Genomic DNA, 21392 nt, shown 5'->3' on the forward strand with positions numbered 1-21392 from the left:
GCTCGCGCCGAACGTGGAGCGGCCTCCTAGAGTTGGCACTCTCGTTTGCAGTATAGTTTCCTTCAGCGCAGCCGCAGCCACCAGCCACGAGACGCCTGCGTGTGACTTCCGACCGCATCAGAACGCATGCATTCATCCTCGAATCATTTATTAGAGTGGTTGTAGTTGAGTGGACTGCAACCGCCTTTCCTGGAATCTGTCACATCTTTTGTAATCAACATGCTCCTCCTCATCATCGTCGTCATCATCGTCATGTTTCACTGGCAGATTCAGTCACAGCAGAAGGAAACTGTGTTTGTCAGTGCCGAGAAACCACTTCCGAGTCCACTGCCTCAAAACCCTCGCGTCAGTCTAGGAAGGCACGAAAGGTGCTCAAATAATATGCACAAATGCACAAACCTGCGCATTTTCGTAACAAGTGACAGTAACGGACCGCTATAGTGTGCAAATTCGTTTCACTGGACTCTATTCCTTTGTTATCATCCAGCTTTCATGGTCGCCGATATTCCGGTGATCACCTAGGTGGCACATGCTCGTATCCCTGACGAACAGCGAAAATGAATATCGTTCGAATTTAATCGTTGGATGTATACAAGCCCTGATTATAGTACGAGAACACAGATAAAGGTTCACCGCTTTGTAGATGAGTGGACCAGTACAACAGCGCCCCCCTAACTACATTCATTTCATAGCACATAACTTCATAACTATACTACATATATACATATAACAGACGTTAACTTGCGTAACACACATGTGATGCGCAGAAATGGAGATCGTCTGCTCTTTTTCTTCCTGCTCTTTTTCGCCTGTTATTTAAGCTGTCTTCTAGGAACTTGTACGCTAAGCAAGCTACCAGTTTATTAACAAGCGCACAGCTTTTCTACTGACTGAGGCTGCTCTCTAGCTTGCGCAGTGCTGAAGCGAACTACCGAGAAGCAGTTTCAGAAATAGCTCGTCACAAGGAGGGGAGGGGGCAGCAGGAGGAATCGTGCTTAGCGCCGTCTGGTTGAAGCAGACCGCAGCTGCAGTCCGAGATAGCTAGGTGATAGGCGGCCGTGATCGAACACGCATGTGCAAGACCGCTACAGACGGCTGGACAGACGTCGCACGGCTGAACGCACACATCTGGTGCGTCGCTTCTGCGCACTGATGCGTCAAGCGCCGCGGACTAAATCTTCGTTTAGCGGAACCTTATATCAGTGACAGCTTAATTTACGAGTCACGAACAAATGCACGCCGTCCATTTCTTTTCCTATGGCTGTTCAACGATCAATGAGTATGCTGAAGGTACATCGAATCATCATGATTTGTCATTACAGCTGACCAGAGGTGGCCTACGGAAAAGAAAAAAAAAATCACGCAGTTTCGCTTTCTTCTGCTTTTCTGCTGTAAAGCAACGCGTTTGCAATTTCAAAAATGTACTTTCCGGGTTTCATGCTATCTTCCGGTATGGGGTGGGTCTCAAGACATAATTAAGAAAATTTAGTCCCAGCGCAGTTTCACAGAGATATCGTAAAATTAAATTGTAAGATGGAGGCCAGCTGCGTGAGCCGACTTATACAAGGCTTCATAAACTGTTTGGACTAGTCCGAGAGCAGAGCAATCGTTTTATAGGAGTATTTAACGAGGTGCTCTTGCAAAATCTCTCGGAAATGGAAGAACGGTGTTTCTTGGCATCCACTATGCAGAACTTAATAGGATTATTGCATTTAAAAGAAAATGATGAGACAAACCTACTCGAAGAATGTTTTTAATAATACCATTACCTTCTAAAAAAATTTTTTTTTTGATTTTCAGAACACTCGAGTATCAACTTTACAACTTCGTCACTCTGCAGCGATATTCCAATTCTCTGAGCTTCCCACACTGGTATATTGATAGACAAGAAAAATAGATGTATTACTCGCCTCTGCATTTTGTTCGCGAGACCTTTTGAAAAACCCTCACAAGGCATTGCAATAATTTCACACAAGCTCTACATTATTATATCACGTCTGTTCACTTAGGTTTATTCAAGACATCACGTACTGAATTGCGATATATTTTTATTGTGATGTTATGTATTTGTAAACTTTGTGCTCGGTGCTTTCGTTTTCTTGAGGGCCGCCGCTTTTTCTGCACTTTTTCATGCTTTATGGCCGCAAATAAAAATATATTCATATAGGACTGCGTTAAGTAATGATACTTTTCATTTCCCGTTCTTTTTACCTTTCATCTTCGGTTGGCATGACGCCGGGTCTTCCCTATCGGCTCTATAGATTGCTTGCTTTAGCGGGTGATAAGCAATCGGCAAAATTCAATGAAAACAAGTCTTGTATCACGCGGCCCCCTACAGTCGACACATTTTAGTTTTCTCCCTCATATCCTAGGAATTTTATTCTAATTAGTTCATCGATAGTCCATTGAGAACGTGCCGGCGTTTCAGATGTACATGAACAGAGAAATTGGAGTTGACCCCGACGTTTAACCTTTATCCTAACGCCGGACTGTCAACCGGTTAAAATGAGAAAAAAAGAAACATTTTGCTTTAACTCATTGATAACAATCTTCTTTACGAGCCTATAGTTTGGTTTGTCAGCTCCTCAACACTCACTTCCACAATGCCAACTTGGTAGAACCTCGTCCAGCGTTATGTGCACCGGATTATATGATAAGTAAATTCGATGTCCATGGCAAACGCTGTTGTCAACATTAACTCATGCACTCATGAACATAGCTCCCATGCTTCGAGTTACGTTATAGGTTTGTGTGGGTCTAATACTGATTAACCTACCCGCCGTGGTTGCTCAGTGGCTATGGTGTTGGGCTGCTGAGCACGAGGTCGCGGGATCGAATCCCGGCCACGGCGGCCGCATTTCGATGGGGGCGAAATGCGAAAACACCCGTGTGCTTAGATTTAGGTGCACGTTAAGGAACCCCAGGTGGTCAAAATTTCCGGAGTCCTCCATTACGGCGTGCCTCATAATCAGGAAGTGGTTTTGGCATGTAAAACCCCAAATATTATTATTAATACTGATTAACCTTGTGAAGGCGATTTATGAAGCATATAAGTTTCTTCCTTTCGTGTTCTTCAGAGAAGGTAGTCTTTTCGTTTTAGTTTCTGAATGGACAGGCACATAGGTGCCTAAAATGTGTTCTTCCTCTTTGTTTGTTTTCTTCATTTTTCTTTAGTTTTGGCTCGTTATAAATTGTTTAGCCAGGAATTTACCGTATCTCGAAGACGTGTACTATATTAAGTAATTGTGAGGTTTTGCGCCTCAATGACTCTCCGCAGGAAATTTCAAATACGAGAAGATCAACTATTTAAAGGAGTACTGACACAAACATTTGAAGTCGAGATAACTTGTGAGATCGATTTAGTGGGTCACACACACATCGTGTGTAAAATATCAGCGGCGAATATTGCTTAGAACATATTTAAAATCAATTTTAAAGTACGTGCGCACAGCCAACCGTAAAACAGAGCACCTCGCGACATTGACATCACCCGGGTCTGTAAATGGCCAAGAAAACGCTACGTCATGTGGCTACGTCACGAATTTTCGTTGGCTGCCATGCGGCTTTACACGTGCTCTTTACACATGCTCGCCGTCGCCGGCCGCAATATCCGAGTCGCTGCTCTTCAGTGGGTCAAATTGAAAGTGATTGGCCACGTCTAATACGGCGGCGACTCCCACATGCAGGAAATCATCGCCGCTGGACGACGAAAACGAGGACGACGACGACGATGATGGCGAGGACATGGCAAACCACGTGCAGGCGTAGCAGATGACTAGCAACACGAAGCTCGCGTGCCGGCGCGCCGCACGCTGGCTGCGCGGCAGAGCATACGCCATGGCTTTTTGCGAACACGTGACCACTTTGTTTACACTCCCGGTGGACCGTTTCGTTGCTCTCTGAAACCGAAACTTGGACTGGTCACTACAAAAAAGACTGCAGATAGTTACCTGTCGCGCTCTGAAGTAAATGAGGTCTCGTGCCGTGATTACTGGGTCATTAACTACTTATTAAAGCAGAAAAAACCACATGGATTTTTTTTGTCTCAGTACTCCTTTAATGTCTAGCGTACTTGCACAGCACCCATCGAGTCACTTGCAATATATGCTGGCGGTAATACATTGTAAACACAATGACTTAGGTGAACGCACAACATTCTGATGTATTGACGCCGGGAGAAAACATCTAGCTGCCTGCCTTCCACCATATTTAGATAAAACATTTTACACTGCTAGGTAAACCCGCAGCAAAGGTCCAGTGAGAACTGTTTTTCGATGTGTCCTACACGTTCTGAATACCGTAATTTTCTTTAGTATCTTCGCGCGCACTGTGGTCCGCGCAGTGCCTGAAGAGACTCTGCACTTATGAACTAAGCCAATTTAAATACTTCCTGCACTAATGTACCTTGTACAAAACAGAAAGTTCGCTTCCTTGCATGATCGACCTTCAGTCGAGGGACCAGTAGTCTCCCTAGCTCCAGATTCATTTACCTTTCCGATATCGTTGTCAAAGCTCAGGGACACCAACAACCATCGAAGCAAAGGACAACTGGCGCAGAAACGGGTGTAGTTTCTACACGAAAGCACTGTTCTTGTTTTCCAAGACCTGTTCCAACTTATCCTACAGGATGTTCGTGAAGTGGTGTTCAGTGGAATCATGCTCTCTATACACCTAGCCTCACATACCACGGGAGCCATACCTACTGATGTGAAGTAATAAATGACTCGGACGATCCACCACCTCGCGGTAGGGCATTCAAGCTCCTCTGTGATCTCCCTTATTCCTGGTCATAAATCGTGAATGCTTATCCTGACTTTGGCTTCACAATAATGCGTTCGGATGTTATCTCGTCGCGCAGGGTGTGCGTGAATGTTGCATCAAAGAAAAGCGTGTCGCGGCAGTTCAGGTAGCATGGCACTCTCACTTGCTTACTAGGCCTTTACTGCGCCTCCATAGTTCAAGTATGCTCGGTTGCTTGGAATAATGTTTGCCTGTTTGTTTGTTGCCTTGGTCTACGAAAACATGAGCTTTCATCGGGACACTACTGTATGGTTCATTAGGTTGGCAATTCATGGCAACCGCCATTAGCGCTGCAGAATAGCTTGAGTCAAAATGTGTTCAAATATCGCCTTGCCGACCGTAGTTTTGCGACTTCCCCAGAGAACCATCTTCTTACTTACTTTTTGCCGTTTCACAATAAAATTCCACAAAACCACGATAAAAAAGACATATCTGCTCCTGTGGGAACAAGCAAGCATTTTCTCGAATTGAGTAAAACTATAAAACGAAGCATATATGCTCTTGTATAAATTACACAGAGTTTTCTCAAAATGTTTGAAGCCATGAAAACAACCACATATATGCTCTTGTACGAAGTTTAATGCTCACAAATGCTCTTCTGAAGCTTTCTCGATGTGAATGCTACCGCCGAAAAACGCCTGATAGTTATTCCCTGAAGTATCAAATTCTTCGTTGCCGTTATAGCATATTGAAAAGACGATTAAGCATTAATTTCCACGCCTGTGTTTTACAGAAGGGCCAATCTCCCGGACCGCCACAACAACTTCTTTGTGCCTTCAGTTTTCTTATGTCCTTTTATCGCGACATCGCTCTCTTAGAACGTAACACTCAGCCCACCTCTACTAATCTCTTCGTCAACACAATAAAAAAGCAATCGTGACACCATAAATAAAACGCAGGACTAGATACTGCTAAAGTTCTGATCCGATGCGGCCATTTCACTTCGACCAGCTACGGTAAATCCTTCCAATTTGCTCCTAGGCAGTATCGAGCCGTCTTTGAGAGCTAAGTCTTCGGTAAGACCTCATTAAGCCTCACAGCATCCGAGAACTAAGACGTCGCTCTGATTTATTCGCCCAATTAGGCAATTTCCTTTCGTTTCCTTTTCTACTGAAAATCCCTTTCAGAGATTTCTTTGCAAAATCTTCAAACTTAATCCCGGCTTGGAGTGCCCGGGAATCGAATGCGGGAATGGTGCAGGATAGAGAGAGCACAAACGGTAAATCAACTCCAGATTTAAACTGGCGTCCTAACATCAAATCTGGAGCTAGAACTTTGGAAAAATACCGCTAAATTCGATCTTGCGAAGAAACCATACCTTCATGCTCCAGGGCTCATAAGCTTGAATGGTGGTGCGCAAGGAAGTCTTCTAACGAGGTGGTTGGTGATGATGTATCGTATAAGAGAAAAGGGAAGTGAACAACAGAAAGGGGGAAGGGAATAGCAGCTGGCGGTTCCGTTTGCTCGGAGCAACAACGACGTATCGGTTGAATTACGTGCTTCTCCGTTTGTGGAAGCGTACTGAAGGAACAAGGAATTGCAGAGGCTCCTGCCAACTTTGAAGCAATCTGTTATTTGCACAGCGGAGATCGTGCACTTAGCTTAATGTTGTTTTCTGCAACCAAGTTTCTTAATTGCTTGAAGCTAACTCCTGTTATGAAAGATCAAATACAGGTAATGACTTGTCTTTTTTAAGCGATCATTTTAGCCAACTACAATCTTGAAACAACACATGGGCTTTATTTTTCCAGGATGTTTGCATCTTGCATCCCTGCCGTGCCATTCAAAGAGTGTACTTTATAACCGAAGCACCAGACACAACTCCGTATTTCATCTCCTTTTTCCCATTCTTCACGCGTCTGCTAGCCTAAAATTTAAAGTTCACAGGGTTCGAAACAGCTGAATATATATCACATCCTTCCGGGTATGACGCATAGATGTGGGTGAACCCAAGGGCCGGTTTTTCCGAACGTGCCAGCGATTCCAAGATTTTGCCACACGCGCTGATCAAACTATAAGCAATAACATATGCTGAGGGTCATTTAGCAAACTACTTTCACGAAGTATAACCAGAAATACCGGCAGAATGTGTCAACTAAGTTCTTCCTTTGTGTCACTTGCACTACTGCTTGTTTTTCCTTCCAGATTTCTTTCACAACACTGATTTCGCATTCAAAATGTTGCTCAGTGTGGTTTCCCGGCCTTGGTACGCCAAGTAAAACAAGAGTTCGATGTCTGTAAAAAAAAAAATATGTATTTATTGTAAGATTGGCCATTATGTTCAACGAGCATGCAGCTGAACTGTACACGTTAATAAAAGCTCTAAAAATGAGCTGCAATAAGAAGAGACGAACAGGAAATACTCCTGTTCTGCGCTGTCTCCTCAGCGTTCAGCAGTCCTTTGGTCAAAACAGCAGCCTTGCGGTGCCACAGAAGCACAAGAATACAGCATCCTGAGTCACGAAAACAAGCGTTAGCAGTCGTTGTACCACGCCGTACCCCACTTTGTACCGTCAGGTTCCACCACAGAGTACGCCGCCGGCGAAGATCGATAGCTCCGCAAATGGCCACTTCGAAGTCTTCAGCCGTGAGATGCACACACACGCAAACAAGTCTTGACCCGAAGCCCCCGTCCCCAAGCATAACCTATATGGTGTAGATTCGCGTAATGAGTGTTATGCCATAGTGTCTTCTTTCCTGTATCTTTAAGCCTATACATATCCTGCGAAAGCTGCCTCTGCCAGATAGCACAATCTCGACGTTTCAGGCGGTATATTCTAAGAAGCAGCAATTACTGGCACCAGAAATAATATTCGATGCCTATTAAGGTACATCAAGTAATCACACATTTAGTCACTTACCTATGGGCACATGTTGACACTGAAGAATGAACGCAACGATTCAGTGATGTCTGGAGGCCAGTAATTTTTACACTAGAGCTAACTTCTGCAGATCTTCACGAATACTCTGCCACTAAATTCATTAATTTACTACTTAGTTTTCTTCTCAGAAATGCAATGTTTTTGTTTTGCGATGGTGTCAGGCAGAATACCAATATTTCTCGTCTCACCGCTTAGACACAGATATTTCACAACTGATGCTAATGTGGGCAGTCCGACTACATCTACATGTTTTGTGCAAGGACTGGCTTCATTTGCGCTTTAACAGTATCAGTCCTAAAGCTATCAAAATTTAGTTTGTGCAAACTTTGTTAATGAGCTCGTGTATATTGAGTCCACCGCATAACCTGTGATATCCACCTCTTCAAGCAGCTGACTAAAATAGTGGAATATTGCGTAATCTATATACAAGCCTGGGCTTTTATCCGCAGTATAAGCCTAACAAAACACTCTGTACATAACACAGACACAATTATGTAGCCAGTCGATTGATGTTAAATATTCTTGCGTGACGACAAAAACTGCTTTGTTCAATATGGTTCCTGGTTCTATCAACAGACAACGTTGTGACGCGTATGCTATTCAGAATGCTGGTTGGTATGTCCCCAAATGCCAACCGAAAACTATTTCTTCGTGATGTGACATGCGTTATATGATACAAGAGTTCTCCAACGCAAGCATTTAGCACCTGCATTTGTCGTCGGCAAAGTCCACAACGGTTTTCAAAATTATGCAGACTGAAGTGGACTGCTTCAAAACACGCTGGCAACTGAGCACCAGTCACACTCGGATCTTGCGTTTCCTCGGGCAGGTCTTTCTTTCGCAGGGGCCGTAACAGCGTTGTTTGCTCCCCATAAGGGAAAATGCTGTCCCAGACGTTGGTCGCGTCGTGCTCTCTGCATGTCGCCGTTGTTTGTCACGGCTTCACGTTCGGGTCGATGAAGCAAGGCAGGGCGAATGAGCCGGGCTTGACGAGGTCCTCTATGGAAGCTCCTGTGCCCGCGATGGTTCCGATTAAACCGGCGACGAGAGTGACCAGTATCACCACTTTCTCCCACGTAGGTATGGTCCTGAAAAAAAGGATTAAATGGACAAATTGATTGGTTGCACGCATTGCTGGTCATCGCATAAGAGAATGCGAGTCTCCGAAGCTTGGCGGGTCGCAAGCTGGAGAAACCTCCTCCACATGCACCCTCAGAAGAGGAGTACTTGTCACTCCTCTCGAGGGAGTAAGCGCAGTTTATTAAACTCCCCCTTTTTTTAGCCTTCTCCTTTTCCCAGTGTCCACTGGGCATCCCAGTTTCTGGGCATTCCCCTTGCGTAGGGAATGCCCAGAAATTTCCCCCACACTGTATTCGCAACCTCTCAAAAGCAGAGGAGTGAAAAATGCAGCGGTGATTTGGGGGTAAATGTGAGAGAAGTGCGTTAGCATGATCTCGCACCTCTTAGAGGTTCCGGGTTCATGACTTAACCCGCATTCCCCATAGTTCAAAGTGCTATTCTGGATCTCACTCGACACACTTCCGATCGCTTCGAGGAGATAAGTGGTACTGACGTTGATCGGGAACAGACCACTGCCAGCAGCACTATATATACATACTTTTTCTCAGTTTAACATTCCTAATGCTCACGCATTAAGAACAGTTACTCCCTTAAAGGTAATCATCGCTACCCCTGTGGTATCCGTGACTCTTTTAATGCGAATATCATTCTTCTTAAGATACATCACGCGCTTTCCGATGTGTGTGTCTCTAACCGTGTTCCCGGACAAGAACGGCTGCGACGGCGTGTTTTGGCAGGAGGGAGGCCACTCCTCAGCCCCGCTGTAACATGATCCGCCACTTACACGGTACGAACGGTCCTTCTCGCCCGACACGCTGGCGGCGGGGGAGGGGGAAGCAAGGGGGTTACGCTCCGTCTGTCTTTACACGAACAGCTTAAAGGGGTCGCGTAAACCGGGTGATTTGCTTGTCTCGGAACCGACAACGTTCTTTCCCGGTGACCCAAGAGAAAGTTGGGAGTTTGAAAAAAGAAAAGAAAAAGCAACACTGAGCCTCGTCTGACACCGGAGAAAGACGCGCCGTCGGCAAGAAGCAGCGCGAACTCGAACAGAAAGGACACTTCACGGCCGCAAGCAGCATCGCTCCGTGCCGTTTCGTGTGCCTTGCATCACCCGAAAGTCCTTAGCGTCCATTAATTAGAAGAATTCATGCGGCCGCGCGGCGAAGCAACACTTCGAAGCCACTCGCGGGTCCATGAGGCGAAGACGGCGGAAGCTCGTGGCGATCAGTTGGATTGAATTCGGGAGTATGTGCAGGCCAGCGCCATGCGGGAGCAATGGACGAGCACCGAGCAGTCGTACACTTTGCGGCTGTGTTACAACAATTCAGTTTGGACGCTTCTGTCTGTCGACCACCCTTAATTTCCGTACGGCAGGGGTGCACATTCACAGGAGAATGCGGCATTCACTGGCTTGTCGGGTCACCCCATTCTCGGGTGCCCCTTGCTTGCTAAAAGACATGTTTTTTGCCGCAATTGAACACTCACTCAAGGAAGACCCATAAAGACAACACGTCTTCCTTCTGTGAGTGTTCAATTGCGGCAAGAAACATGTCTTTTAGCAAGCACCAACTAGGCCAACAAGCAGTTCTGTTGCAACATATCCCTTGTATGCACCATCACTATTGCTTTTCTGTGTGATCCCGTGCACACTCGCCAACGATCGTGGCAATTCGGAGCATTCGCCGAATGCACGTGACTTGCGTTCGGCGAATGGCGGGCCAGCGTCACGTTGCTTCAGTGCTACTCACATTAACATTGACAGTCATTGTGAGATGGGTTCTGCCTTTATTTTTTTAGCTAGTCAGTGTTTGGGGTTTTTCGACAGTTCTCCTTTCCAGAGTGTGCGTTTCTGAAACGTGAGAAGGCGAATGCTGACAAACTTCCGCCGCATTGTAAATGCAAAAGGAGTACTGGTGATTCGTTTTGAGAAACTATTAGTTTGTCCTTTGTATACCTTTCCTGTTTTACCAGTTCTCTTTCTCCAAGTGGGGGGCTCTGAAGCCTAGCAGGGCGAATAATGGCAATCCTACACCACCCTCCGAGCACAGGAGTAGTGGTGACTGTTCGTTAAGAATTAACTGTGTGTCTTCAATCTCATTTTTTCGAGAGTTATGCGTTTTGAGTGTGCTTCTCTGAATCGTGGTGGAGCGTATGCTAACAAGCCTTTCGCGGCACTCTGACAACAAAGGTAGCATCGGTGATTCTTTCTTGGAGAGTAACTGTATCTTATTTTACTCCCCCTTACAGAAAGTCCTCCATCTCAGCGATGGAGTAGGTTCACTTCGTTCAATCACAGGCTAAGTGCAGTAACGGTTCACAATATTAGAAGGAACACTGATTTCGTTTCTAAACAACGATTACTTGTCAACTTGGTATCTGAATATGACACTGTAATAGGATAAAATGAGCTTTCATGTTCAAAATTTAGTCTCACCGAACAGTTTAGTGTGGGCTACGTGGGTTTAGCCATTACGGCGTCTTGAAAGAAAGCTGAGTGTTTCCTTTCGAAACGACGTCGCGTTAGGCTAGTTGGTCAGTTTCAGAATTAAACATGTAGTAATCCTGTTGTTGTCGATCTTAATCTTTGGGGTGCCTGTTCAGCGCATAATTTTTTTTTTACTTCCGAAGTTCCCTTTTATATTTTCAATGCGTTGCTCCATCTCTGCTGCTCTAAGGGTTACTCCATTTAAAGAGTCTACATACGCCAACAGGGTTCAGGAAACGGTAGTCAAATTAGGGACAGCCTGCTCCTCTCGTCAGTATAGCCAAGAGGATTCCTATTGCTTATATTGCACAGCATACAGACCAGCCAAAATGTTATAACTTTAAAACCATCACTACTCCAGCTCTGGAAGGGGCCCCGTTGTTCTTGACAATCAACCCAGGATTCTATCCACCGCGGTGGCCCAGAGGCAATAGCTGATGTCTGAAACGTGGCTGGTGTGCCGCGTTTCCGGCTTCGCAATCACTTCCGGCGTAAACACACTGCAAAAGCATAGCCTTAGACATCCGTTTCTCTGCCTCAGAGCCAACTGTCGCTGGAACCCGCATTAATTAAGACACCGCCTTAGCATTGTGCTGCGGAGCTCGAGGACACGCCACCGAATTTTGGTGAGGAATGAATGCAAAATAACCCTTGAGTTCTGGGCTTTTTTGTGAAATTTAAGGAACCCCAAGTGATCTGAGATGATTCGTAGTCCAACATGCTACGGCGTATTAAGCTCGTGCATTGCTTCGCGACCTCAAACCCCACCAATCAATTCAATCTAAGAGAGTGAAACAAGGTCAGTAAGCCCACCTTTCTTTCCACTCGGGCGCCGTCTGGGAGCATAGCTTGTAGTAAAAGAGGCAGGGCAGGATGAAGGTGGTCAGGCCGACCATGAAGGAACCCACCAGTGGCAGCACTTTGCCGAAATGTGGCACTGTCTCTGTGGTGAACAGCAGCGCCAGCATGATGGCCGATCGCATGGCCACCCTTTTCCACGTGAACTCTGTAAAAGCGAGGTGAAGAGAGAGTATCATGACGATAAGGCATATATGTGACTATGTATGGGAGTTCTGCCATGAGGCGATTGTTTGAACAAGCTGGCAATTATTATTATTATTTGTTTTGAACACATATATACATATACACAGTTAACAGGAAAGGGAAAGCGAGGAGCAGGCTGGCAACTGCCACCAGAAGGGGCTCAATGCCTGCCTACTCTTCAGAAGGGAGGTGACAGCAGCACAGAAACGGAAGATAGGAAGGAGGGGAGGAAAAAGGAAAAAGGAAAGGAAGAGCAACAGGACAAATCTAAAGACTAAAGTAGAACACTTCAACAGGACAAATCTAAAGACTAAAGTAGAACTCTGCAGCCGGAATTAAAGTGACGCCGCGTCAAAGAGCCTCCACAATTATCAACCACATCCATGACTAGTTCGCTATGCGGCTAATTGTGTTCTCCACGATGAGACGCCAAGAACAGCTGTACGTAATCACCGTTTCACCGGTAGCCGGTTCACAATATACACTACAAGGTGTTTGAACCGGCCCCCTCCCATCAAATACCTTGTCGAATGTTAGCAAAACGATGCACTTCCTTTTTTTCCCCAATGCTCTGTTTTCGCGTAGGTGTGGGAGTGAGTATGATTGTCTACTGTTTCGTAGTCCTTCCTAAAGCTTGATATCAATTTCTAATTGTGTTATTACTGGGCACGTCGCACCAGTACTTCTGCGTGAAGCTTGGTTTGACCTGCTTTAACTTCCTGGCAGAAATAAGGGTCACCTATTTATGTATTCTGGAAATTTGGTTCATTTTACAACTTTTTCATCGCGCATTTCCTCACTGTAAACGTCTTCATTTTCTTAAGCATGACGGCACGGGTCCTACGCAAAGCGAAGAGCGAGATGTGTGCAAAGAGCTGGTGGGAAAAACACTTCGCTCGCTCCATGGCAATCTGTTGCCCGTCAGCGGCAGTCGAGAAACTATCATCCTGCTGTGAGCAGTACGCTGATCCTTTAATCCTAAGGCTGGAAAAACTATGCGAAGTGCTGCCTGAGCATGGAGATTCGGCGACACATGTGTTTACCTCGTGAGAAAGCCTAGACCACACACTATGCGGGAGCAATTAAATCGTACCACCCGCTTAAGTCGTATGACTTAAGTGTGTTTCAATGCTTAAAACGACGTTTTGTTAACAAATCAACTAGAACGGCAATGCATTTCTCCGGAAAGTTCGGGAATTGTTATCTCGAAACTGGTGTCGTCCTGAGAATTCGTCCCAAGTGGATCCGCCTTGGGAATTCCACGGCTGGAATTTGTAAATTGCAATATGGGCCATAAGGTAAAGAGCTAAAAAGTCAATTAGCGAATTTGTATTAATTAGTCGATTTCGCATTTCAACTTTTTGTGTGACTAGCGTCCGCCGCTTCGAATAGACCGCCTCATGTACTAGAATTCACCTGTCTGCTATAGGCAACATTTCAAAAAATTGAAAGTGTTCGTTAAAACACAGTGTATAGTACAGTGAAGGCACAAACCTGCAGGGATACCGAGGTGTCCTTCGACCTCCTGGCACATGGGGTTGATGACGATGAGGAAGGCGGTGACAAGATGCACGATGAAGAGCAGCTGGACGGCGATGCTGACACCGCCGTCACCGATGGAGAGCAGGATGTTGGCCCCGACTTCGTTGCCGAAGGTCAGGTAACCCAAGGTGGCCATGACCACGTACAGGCCCACGAGAGCTGACAACGAAAAAGCGCTCATTAAAGGCCGACTGCAAAGCAGTGTCGCTAGCGCTCAAGTTGTCGCAAACGCGTAGATCGTCCACTAACGGTAGAGGGCCTAGCCCAGCGATCTCTGGTTCAGATTTAGTTTATTATTCTTTAAGTGCAATGAATTGGTAAGACACAATGTCCCGACGAGGGTCCGAAAGTCAAAGACTGCGACTCGACCCCCGGGTAATAATAACACTGGAGAGATGTATTAAAAGAGGGAAGCTAACTAAAAAAACGCACAATCCTAAAATACAACATAGAAAAATAAAATTAACGAAAACAAATTTTCTGTATACAAGCCTATAGCGCATAAAGAAACTGTCAATGCATACAAATGGCCAATGTACTGTAATGAATGACTTAAACTTTGTTATACATATAAAATAGCTTAAGGGCATGAATAAATGCATGTAAGGATGAAGATTTAATGCTGATGGGTAAACCATTCCACAGTTTTAGAGCAGCGAGTGAAGATGTCATTTTTCCATAGTAAGAATGAACCATAGCTAGTAGAAAATTGGTGTTGCGTGCAAACCTAGTGTTATTATTATTGATGAGGTACGTGGAATCAATGAACTGGTATGAGAGCTGCTTAGTAAGTTATTTATAAAAGAATTATTAGATGATAGTTGAACAAGTTCGTTACAACAAGGATATTATTTTCACGAAGTAAGAGAGTAGCACTATTGAAAAACCCAGTGTTAGTGATAATGCGTACTGCTTGGCTTTGTAAGTGCTGAATAAACGAGATGTAACAGTTATATGTGGTTCCCCAGGAAACAATGCCATAATTAATGTGACTGTGAATGAAGGCAAAGTGTAAAGCTAATAATGCGTCTTTGGAGAAATGTGCTCGTGATTTGATTAATGCTCTAATACAGAAGGTACACTTCTACTGGTAAACTTTGATTAACCGTGTCTGCTGGCGTCAGCTGACTCTATACTACTGCCTGCAAATTTACTACTTTCAGCACAACACCCGAGTTTCCTGCTATCCTCGACTGCGCTTACCTTCTCTTGGCACCAATACTGCAACTCTCATAAAGACACCGGTTGCCTGCGTAACGCATCATGTGGCCCGCCCGATGTCATTTCTGTTTAAGAGGAAGCTTTAGCTCGGGTGCTCCTGTGTAAATACATGTAAAAGGAGAATTCGTTTTTCTCGTTAACCACTGAACCAAATTTGACGAGGTTTGTTGCATTTAAAGGAAAACTTAAACTCTAGCGACTGTTGGTATTGAATTTTTGATTGAGGTTGTAAATTGTTTGTTAAAGAGTGGCAAACATCGATAATTTTCAAAAAACGAAACTATCAAGTTTACAACCCTGTAACTTAGCAATGAAAAATGATACCACAATTCTTTGAATTGCAACTAATAGTACATCTAAAGCGGACAAAATTGGTATGTTACACATGAATCTCGAAAAATTCAGTAATATGGAAACACAGCTTTTCCAATAGCCTTGTACACGACGTAACAAATTCATAATAAGAAGACATAATAGTAAGACATAATATGACACATCAAATTTATCCGCATTCAATGATCTGATGGAGGCCGTTTACAAAACCACAATATCTGTTCTTGGTGCAGAGCTAGTAATTTGTAAACTTCGAGCTTCAATTTTTTTCAAACTTGAAAATTTTTGAAAATTTCTTTAACGAAACTCAAGTCCTAAATCGAAATTTCGCTTCCAACAGTCACTATTATTTGACATTCTCTCTCAAATGCAACAAATTTCACCAAAATCGGTCCAGGGGCTATCTCAGAGAACGTTTTTGCGTTTTACGTGTATTTGAATAGGCCGCGCCGGGGTTGGGCCCGAGCTGAAGCTTCCTCTTAACGTCGAGTTAGATCTCGCCCACCCGTGCCCTCCCCCTTCCGAGCCGCTCACTCACCAATGGTGGCGTACGCCACGGCCATGGGGAACCGGCTTCGGTCCCTCATGTCGTTCTGGATGGTGGGGAACATGGCGGCGCCACCGTACGAGAACATGATGGTGCCGAAGCCCCGAAAGAAGGCCGCGAAACCCACGTGCGGCGACTCCCGGGGGAACGCCGCGCGTCCGTCGTGCATCCAGGCGCAGCAGACGCCCACGATGATCAAGAAGGCCGCCGCAGTCGCGCCCATGGCGCCGAAAGCGGCGAACCTGCGCATCGCCGTAGCAGAAGGCAAATTCGCATCCAGGCTTTCTATCATGGCCGCCCGCCCCAGGTTTGCTCGGCGGGTGTCGTCGATGCGGTTGTCGTTCGTATGACCGAAGATAAACGCCAGAAAAAAGAAAATACTAACAGCTCTTCACCTAAAACCGCGGCTCAAACAACCGAATATAGCATCGGGAAGTTTCTCTTGCATACGTTGCCACTGGCGTGAAGTAGACGCCGAAAGTGTACAAAGTGCTAGGAAAAGCTGGATACTTCTGCAGTCTGGACACAGAGCCTGGTATTCGGATTTGCAGCCTGTGCTAGCGCGTGCGAACCCCACCGTTTCAGGTTTCCACTGGTCACAGTGACAAACGGCGGGGAAATTCTACTCTTTCTCAGATCGGCCCCTCGGAGTGACTGGACTTTTGATGCCGACTGCACGTGCTCCTGCTCACTGATCACCACTGCAGATGCACGCTTACGCACTTTCCGATAGCATGACGCAGCTTCTACTCAATCTCTTTCAATGATCTACTAGCAGCAGGACACACCTGAACGTAAAGCGCAGCTACTTTTTCACTCGAATAATGGTATTGTCCTACGTTATACGGTAGCGGAAGCGGTAGTACCAAGGTGCAATTAGCAAGGCGCAGATAATAACTGTTTCACTACAGTCTCCGAGTCTGCTGCCGCGTGGCTTTGTGGCAGCGTGTGTAGGAAGCAACCGACAAATTGAGGCTGCTGTTTCTGAGATTTTGGTGCACACACATTTCGTCCTTATCGCCTTTATGTTACCTATTTTATACCTATCATAAATTACACGCAAGTACTTCAGACAAGATTGCATAGATCAGCGTAACAGGTAATTATACCTGGCTAATCCAAGTAAAGCTCAGCGTGATATCTAAACCGTTCTTCATTTTCCGCGCTTTCTCTGGTCTACAAAGTCTCGGCACTTTGCAAAACCGACTTTTCTGCTAGAGTGTCTGAGAACTTCAAGATCATGAGACGCGCCGTTTTGCAGCACAACACTTAAAGCAACGACCGATCTGACGTTGTAGATTTTAAAACTTGTTGTTTTGGAATATTAACATGCACAAAAGGATCGACAAATGTACATGTTTAAGCATGCTGTTTCTGAAAAAAAAAGTTAAAGAGAATGCTGAAAAAGGCCAATAACTAGGCGCACTGTTTAAAACACAAAATTTAAAACAAAACACACACACACGCACTGTGTCAAGTAATGTATTCCAAAACAAATATGGTTAAATATTTACTACATATTACAACCGAGTAGTAGCCATATTCGTAGCAGCGCTAGTCTCAGAAGTACAATTCACTAACGTAGCTTAACTTGATGTCTCTCTTTCACTGTATGGAGCTTTAGACGCTCGGCGGTGGCTTAGTGCTGACGTCACGCGTACAAAGGTTCCGCATGACCAATGACGTGGCTCACCCGAAGTCCTTGGGCGTTCCCAGCAGCATTAGAACGCCCATGGCGGCAGAGATGATGATGAGCCAGTAGCAGAAGGTGAGCGTGACCTTGTCACCGAAGAACTGCCTCATGACGTCCATGACGAGCTCGGCTGAGAGCAGGATGAACACCGAGCCGTAGCCGAACAGGCCCATGATTTGCACGGTGGACGTGAACAACCTGCGAGCATTGGAGGGGGAGGAGGAGGAGGAGGAAAATCTTTACCAATTATTGAGAGGGCAGAAGGGAATAAGGAAAATGGTACGGTGGGAGGGAAGCAGTTGGGTGGGTCCCTATTCCAGGACACCAGTGATCCTGGCAAATCTCTCCGCCTGGTCCAAGAGGCCCCTTTGGGCCCCCGGCCAGCAGAGAGGCTGTGCTTAAGAAGCAGCTTGAGCTCGGGCCCAACTCCGAGTCAAATATATGTGAAACGTGGAAATGCTTTTCTGAGAAAGCCCCTGGGAGGATTTTAATAAAACTTGTTTAACTTTCTATTTAAAATTAAAGTCCAGTGACTGCTGGAAGAGCAATTGGGATTGATGGCCTGAATGCTTTTACAATATCTCTCTTTAAATTGTGAGCTTAAAAGAATAGAATACGGAAGTTTATAAAATTCTCCCTCTGCATAAAAAATAGCTATTGCTATTTTGTAAACTGCATTTGTTAGAGCATATAAAACGGACAAATTTGATCCATAGACTTACAGCTTGCGTGAATTTATTACAATGTTCACAAGAGTTTTGCAAAAGCCATACTCACATAAAAACCATATACCGCCGAGCGGTGTATAGTACATCAATTTTGTCCGCTTTAAATGTATTATTAGATGTAATCTACAGAATTGTGGTGTCTTTTTCCAATGCTAAGTTACAGAATTGTAAGCCTGATACATTAATTTTCCGAGTATTGACGACTTTCAAACATATATCGTTTTTAAAGATACGCTGCCAACAACCACTAGATTTTAACTTTTTCTTTCCTTGAAGTACAACTCTTACCAAACTTTGTGTAGTGGTTGGCCCAGAAGAGCGGTTTCTCCTTTCCCGTGTATTTAGCTAAGAGGTCTGAGCTAGAGTGTCCTCTTTGTGGTGTTGGTGACCTGTGCGCCTTTGCATTTAGCCAGGACGATCTTAAAATCAAAGAACATATGTGCTCAAGCCTCCCCGTAGGAAATTCCCTCGGCCCTTTAAGTAGAGACAAATGAAATAAAATGTTTGATTCCTGTTCATCACAGATGTAAAGTGGAATGACAAAATTCGTAATTCAGGGTGGCCTTCTTTAACTGTGGCAAACTTCCGAAAATTCAATAATTTCATACCTCGAAATAACTTACCCGATGAGGCAGCCTACTAGTTCTACAAGAAATCAAACTGCCTTATTGAATAATTGACATAAGTAAACTAATTACCATATTATTTCATTGCATTACGGCCCATATTTCAATTTGCAAATTGTAGCGGGTGGGCTCGAAAGGCGCATTTACTAAGAGCGTGTTCTCAGTACTACGCAACTTTAGAGACATTAATTTATAAAGTGTCCGACGAAAAGCGTTGGCGTTCCAGTTACTTTTGTGCTTGAGTGCATAAAATGACGTCTTCTATAAAAAATTCAAGGCCATTGCGCCCTGCGAAGATTGATGACCAGCGGAGCTGTAAACATCATTGCAAGAAAACTTGTGGCAATGACTTTATTGCATCGCACATTGTCACTTAGGAACGATGGTCGCAATGGCTTTGTCGTCGCTATGATACACACTGATCGGCATACTCACAACTGCATACGCGTTCTTTGATAATGTCAAATCGATGCACGTACGCCGCAGGGTGCTCGGTTGGGCCGCATCGGTGTGGCATCGCAAGCGAAACGTCTCCGACACGAAACGTGTAAACCGCTCCCTTGTCGGTCCCGACACATCCACATCGAAATCACCGACAACCACCAAAGAAGTAGTCTCACCGCAACTAACCCAGGCAAACTGAGTAACCACGAATCTTTCGACATCGTATTTCGACATCGCATTTCGACATCGCATTTCGACATCGCATTTCGGCATCGCATGTCGACATCGCATTTCGACATCCAACGAGACTCTCGCGTCTCTTTGCCGCATTCTCGGAATCGTGACACTTTTCGTCCCGTCTGGCCGGCCGCTTATACGGTAGGCCTCTCGGGCACGTTCTTCGGTGGTGTTTGCACCGTGCCACCGTCGCATCCTCGTCTAAGTTCGTGCCCTTGCGTTTCGTAAGCGAGCTGCTCTTGGCGAGTCCCAACCGCGACTGGCCTCCCCATCGCAACTCAGCACTACACCCAGCGAGGTTTCTCCGAGGCAGCCGATGAGAGCTTTCGTCTTGCTGTCGCGTGTGTTGTGCGCGTGATTCCAAAGAATGTAAGCACTGTTCGCTTCGCTTTGCTGAGGGCTTGTAGCCTCTGCCATACAAGGTTATGAGCCATTGAATGTTTTGCTTGCTTATGGTGGTATTAATGCTTACGCGGGCATGAGCCATTGATGTTGACAGTTTTTGTGCGCGCACAAGAAGATTCTACGGTGCCCTAGTCATATATACCGCTCCTCTGTAAAAGTAAGTCGAACAATAGTGCATATTAACCGCAAATTTGATGCCGCATATCTAGAAAACGGAGCTATACTCAGAATCTGTTCTAAGCCAATGTGCCTTGCATACTCACTAGCTACGATTCGTATACTGAGGTATGCACCGTAACGCAGCTATTCAATTGAGCATTTTGATTTTGTACTGCTAATGGCCGCGTCGTTGAGTATTTTGATCAACGGTTAGAGTAGGGCTATCTGCGGCAGACAATTCTTTTACTAGAGGGCTAAGGAACATTGGCATATCAGCCTCGGTGGCTCCCCAGCTGTGATGTTTGCCTGCTGAATACGAGTTCGCAGGTTTGACTCCCTGTCGTAAAGGATGGATTTCGTTTGTGGTGGAGTGCAAGCACACTGGTGTACTGTACTGCAATATATGTGCACGTTAAAGCATCCGATGTTTTCGATATTAACGTGAAGCCCATCAGTGTGGCGCCTCTCATAGACCGTAAGTATCGATTGGACGTTAACCTCCATATTTTTTTTAACGTAACTATCATGTAGCGGCCATACATTCTCAAATGGCCAGCCGAAGGCCCGTTGACTTATTCCTTACCTTCAACATAACCCGGTAACTCGCATCACTAATGACACGAAGATAATCGGGGATTCACTTTGACTTTACGAACTTTCCGCGGAATGTCAGCGCATCAAAGCGGCTGGTAATTCTGCGATTACGAATGCGCTGCCAAACTCGCAAAGCCTCGTGAATGACTTCCGCCCCCACGCGTTATACACAGGCCCCTATAGTTTCCTGTCTGGGTCCCGCATGTATCGTGCCATTAAAACCAGGTCATTCCTCTCTATATTCGTCATTTCCAAATGCACCTGTACAACAGGCAGTAATGACAGCACACGTGATACGACTTCCTGTTCCTGCGAAACGCAGCTGCTATTGCGTTCGTACGTGTTGTCTTTGTATGTTGGCTATTTGTGGCGGTAACTGGCGAAAAATTGGACCCTCTGATCACTTTCGCCTCGTAAATATATATATATATATATATTCAACATGGCAAGCTACGACTGTGTAATTCGGGGTTAATTACCAAGGTTTGCAGCAGTGTTTATAGTGTTTAGACGCAGTGGATATAACTAATCACAGGGGATAGTGTCTGTCCAGTGTTCTTCAGTGTGTCCTG

The 21392-nt window shown here is 45.3% G+C and overlaps 2 protein-coding genes across 6 annotated transcripts in view; one reads left to right on the top strand and one right to left on the bottom strand.

Moving 5' to 3' along the window:
* B9d2 (B9 domain-containing protein 2) overlaps nucleotides 1–21392 on the top strand; it is a 969675-nt gene that overhangs the window by 803705 nt on the left and 144578 nt on the right. The window lies entirely within an intron of this gene.
* Nucleotides 7035–21392, bottom strand: part of LOC135921702 (uncharacterized) — a 120764-nt gene continuing 106406 nt past the window's right edge. For all 5 annotated transcript variants that reach the window (XM_070527019.1, XM_070527017.1, XM_070527018.1 and 2 more), the window contains 5 exons: nucleotides 17628–17825; nucleotides 15926–16176; nucleotides 13786–13992; nucleotides 12061–12253; nucleotides 7035–8770 (listed from right to left, as the gene is read on the bottom strand). In XM_070527019.1, coding sequence (XP_070383120.1) covers nucleotides 8617–8770; nucleotides 12061–12253; nucleotides 13786–13992; nucleotides 15926–16176; nucleotides 17628–17825 — 1003 coding nt within the window. In that variant the 3' untranslated portion in view covers nucleotides 7035–8616. The remainder of the gene's footprint in view (nucleotides 8771–12060; nucleotides 12254–13785; nucleotides 13993–15925; nucleotides 16177–17627; nucleotides 17826–21392) is intronic.

Source organism: Dermacentor albipictus, chromosome 10 (assembly GCF_038994185.2).
Source record: "Dermacentor albipictus isolate Rhodes 1998 colony chromosome 10, USDA_Dalb.pri_finalv2, whole genome shotgun sequence".
Lineage (NCBI taxonomy): Eukaryota > Metazoa > Arthropoda > Arachnida > Ixodida > Ixodidae > Dermacentor > Dermacentor albipictus.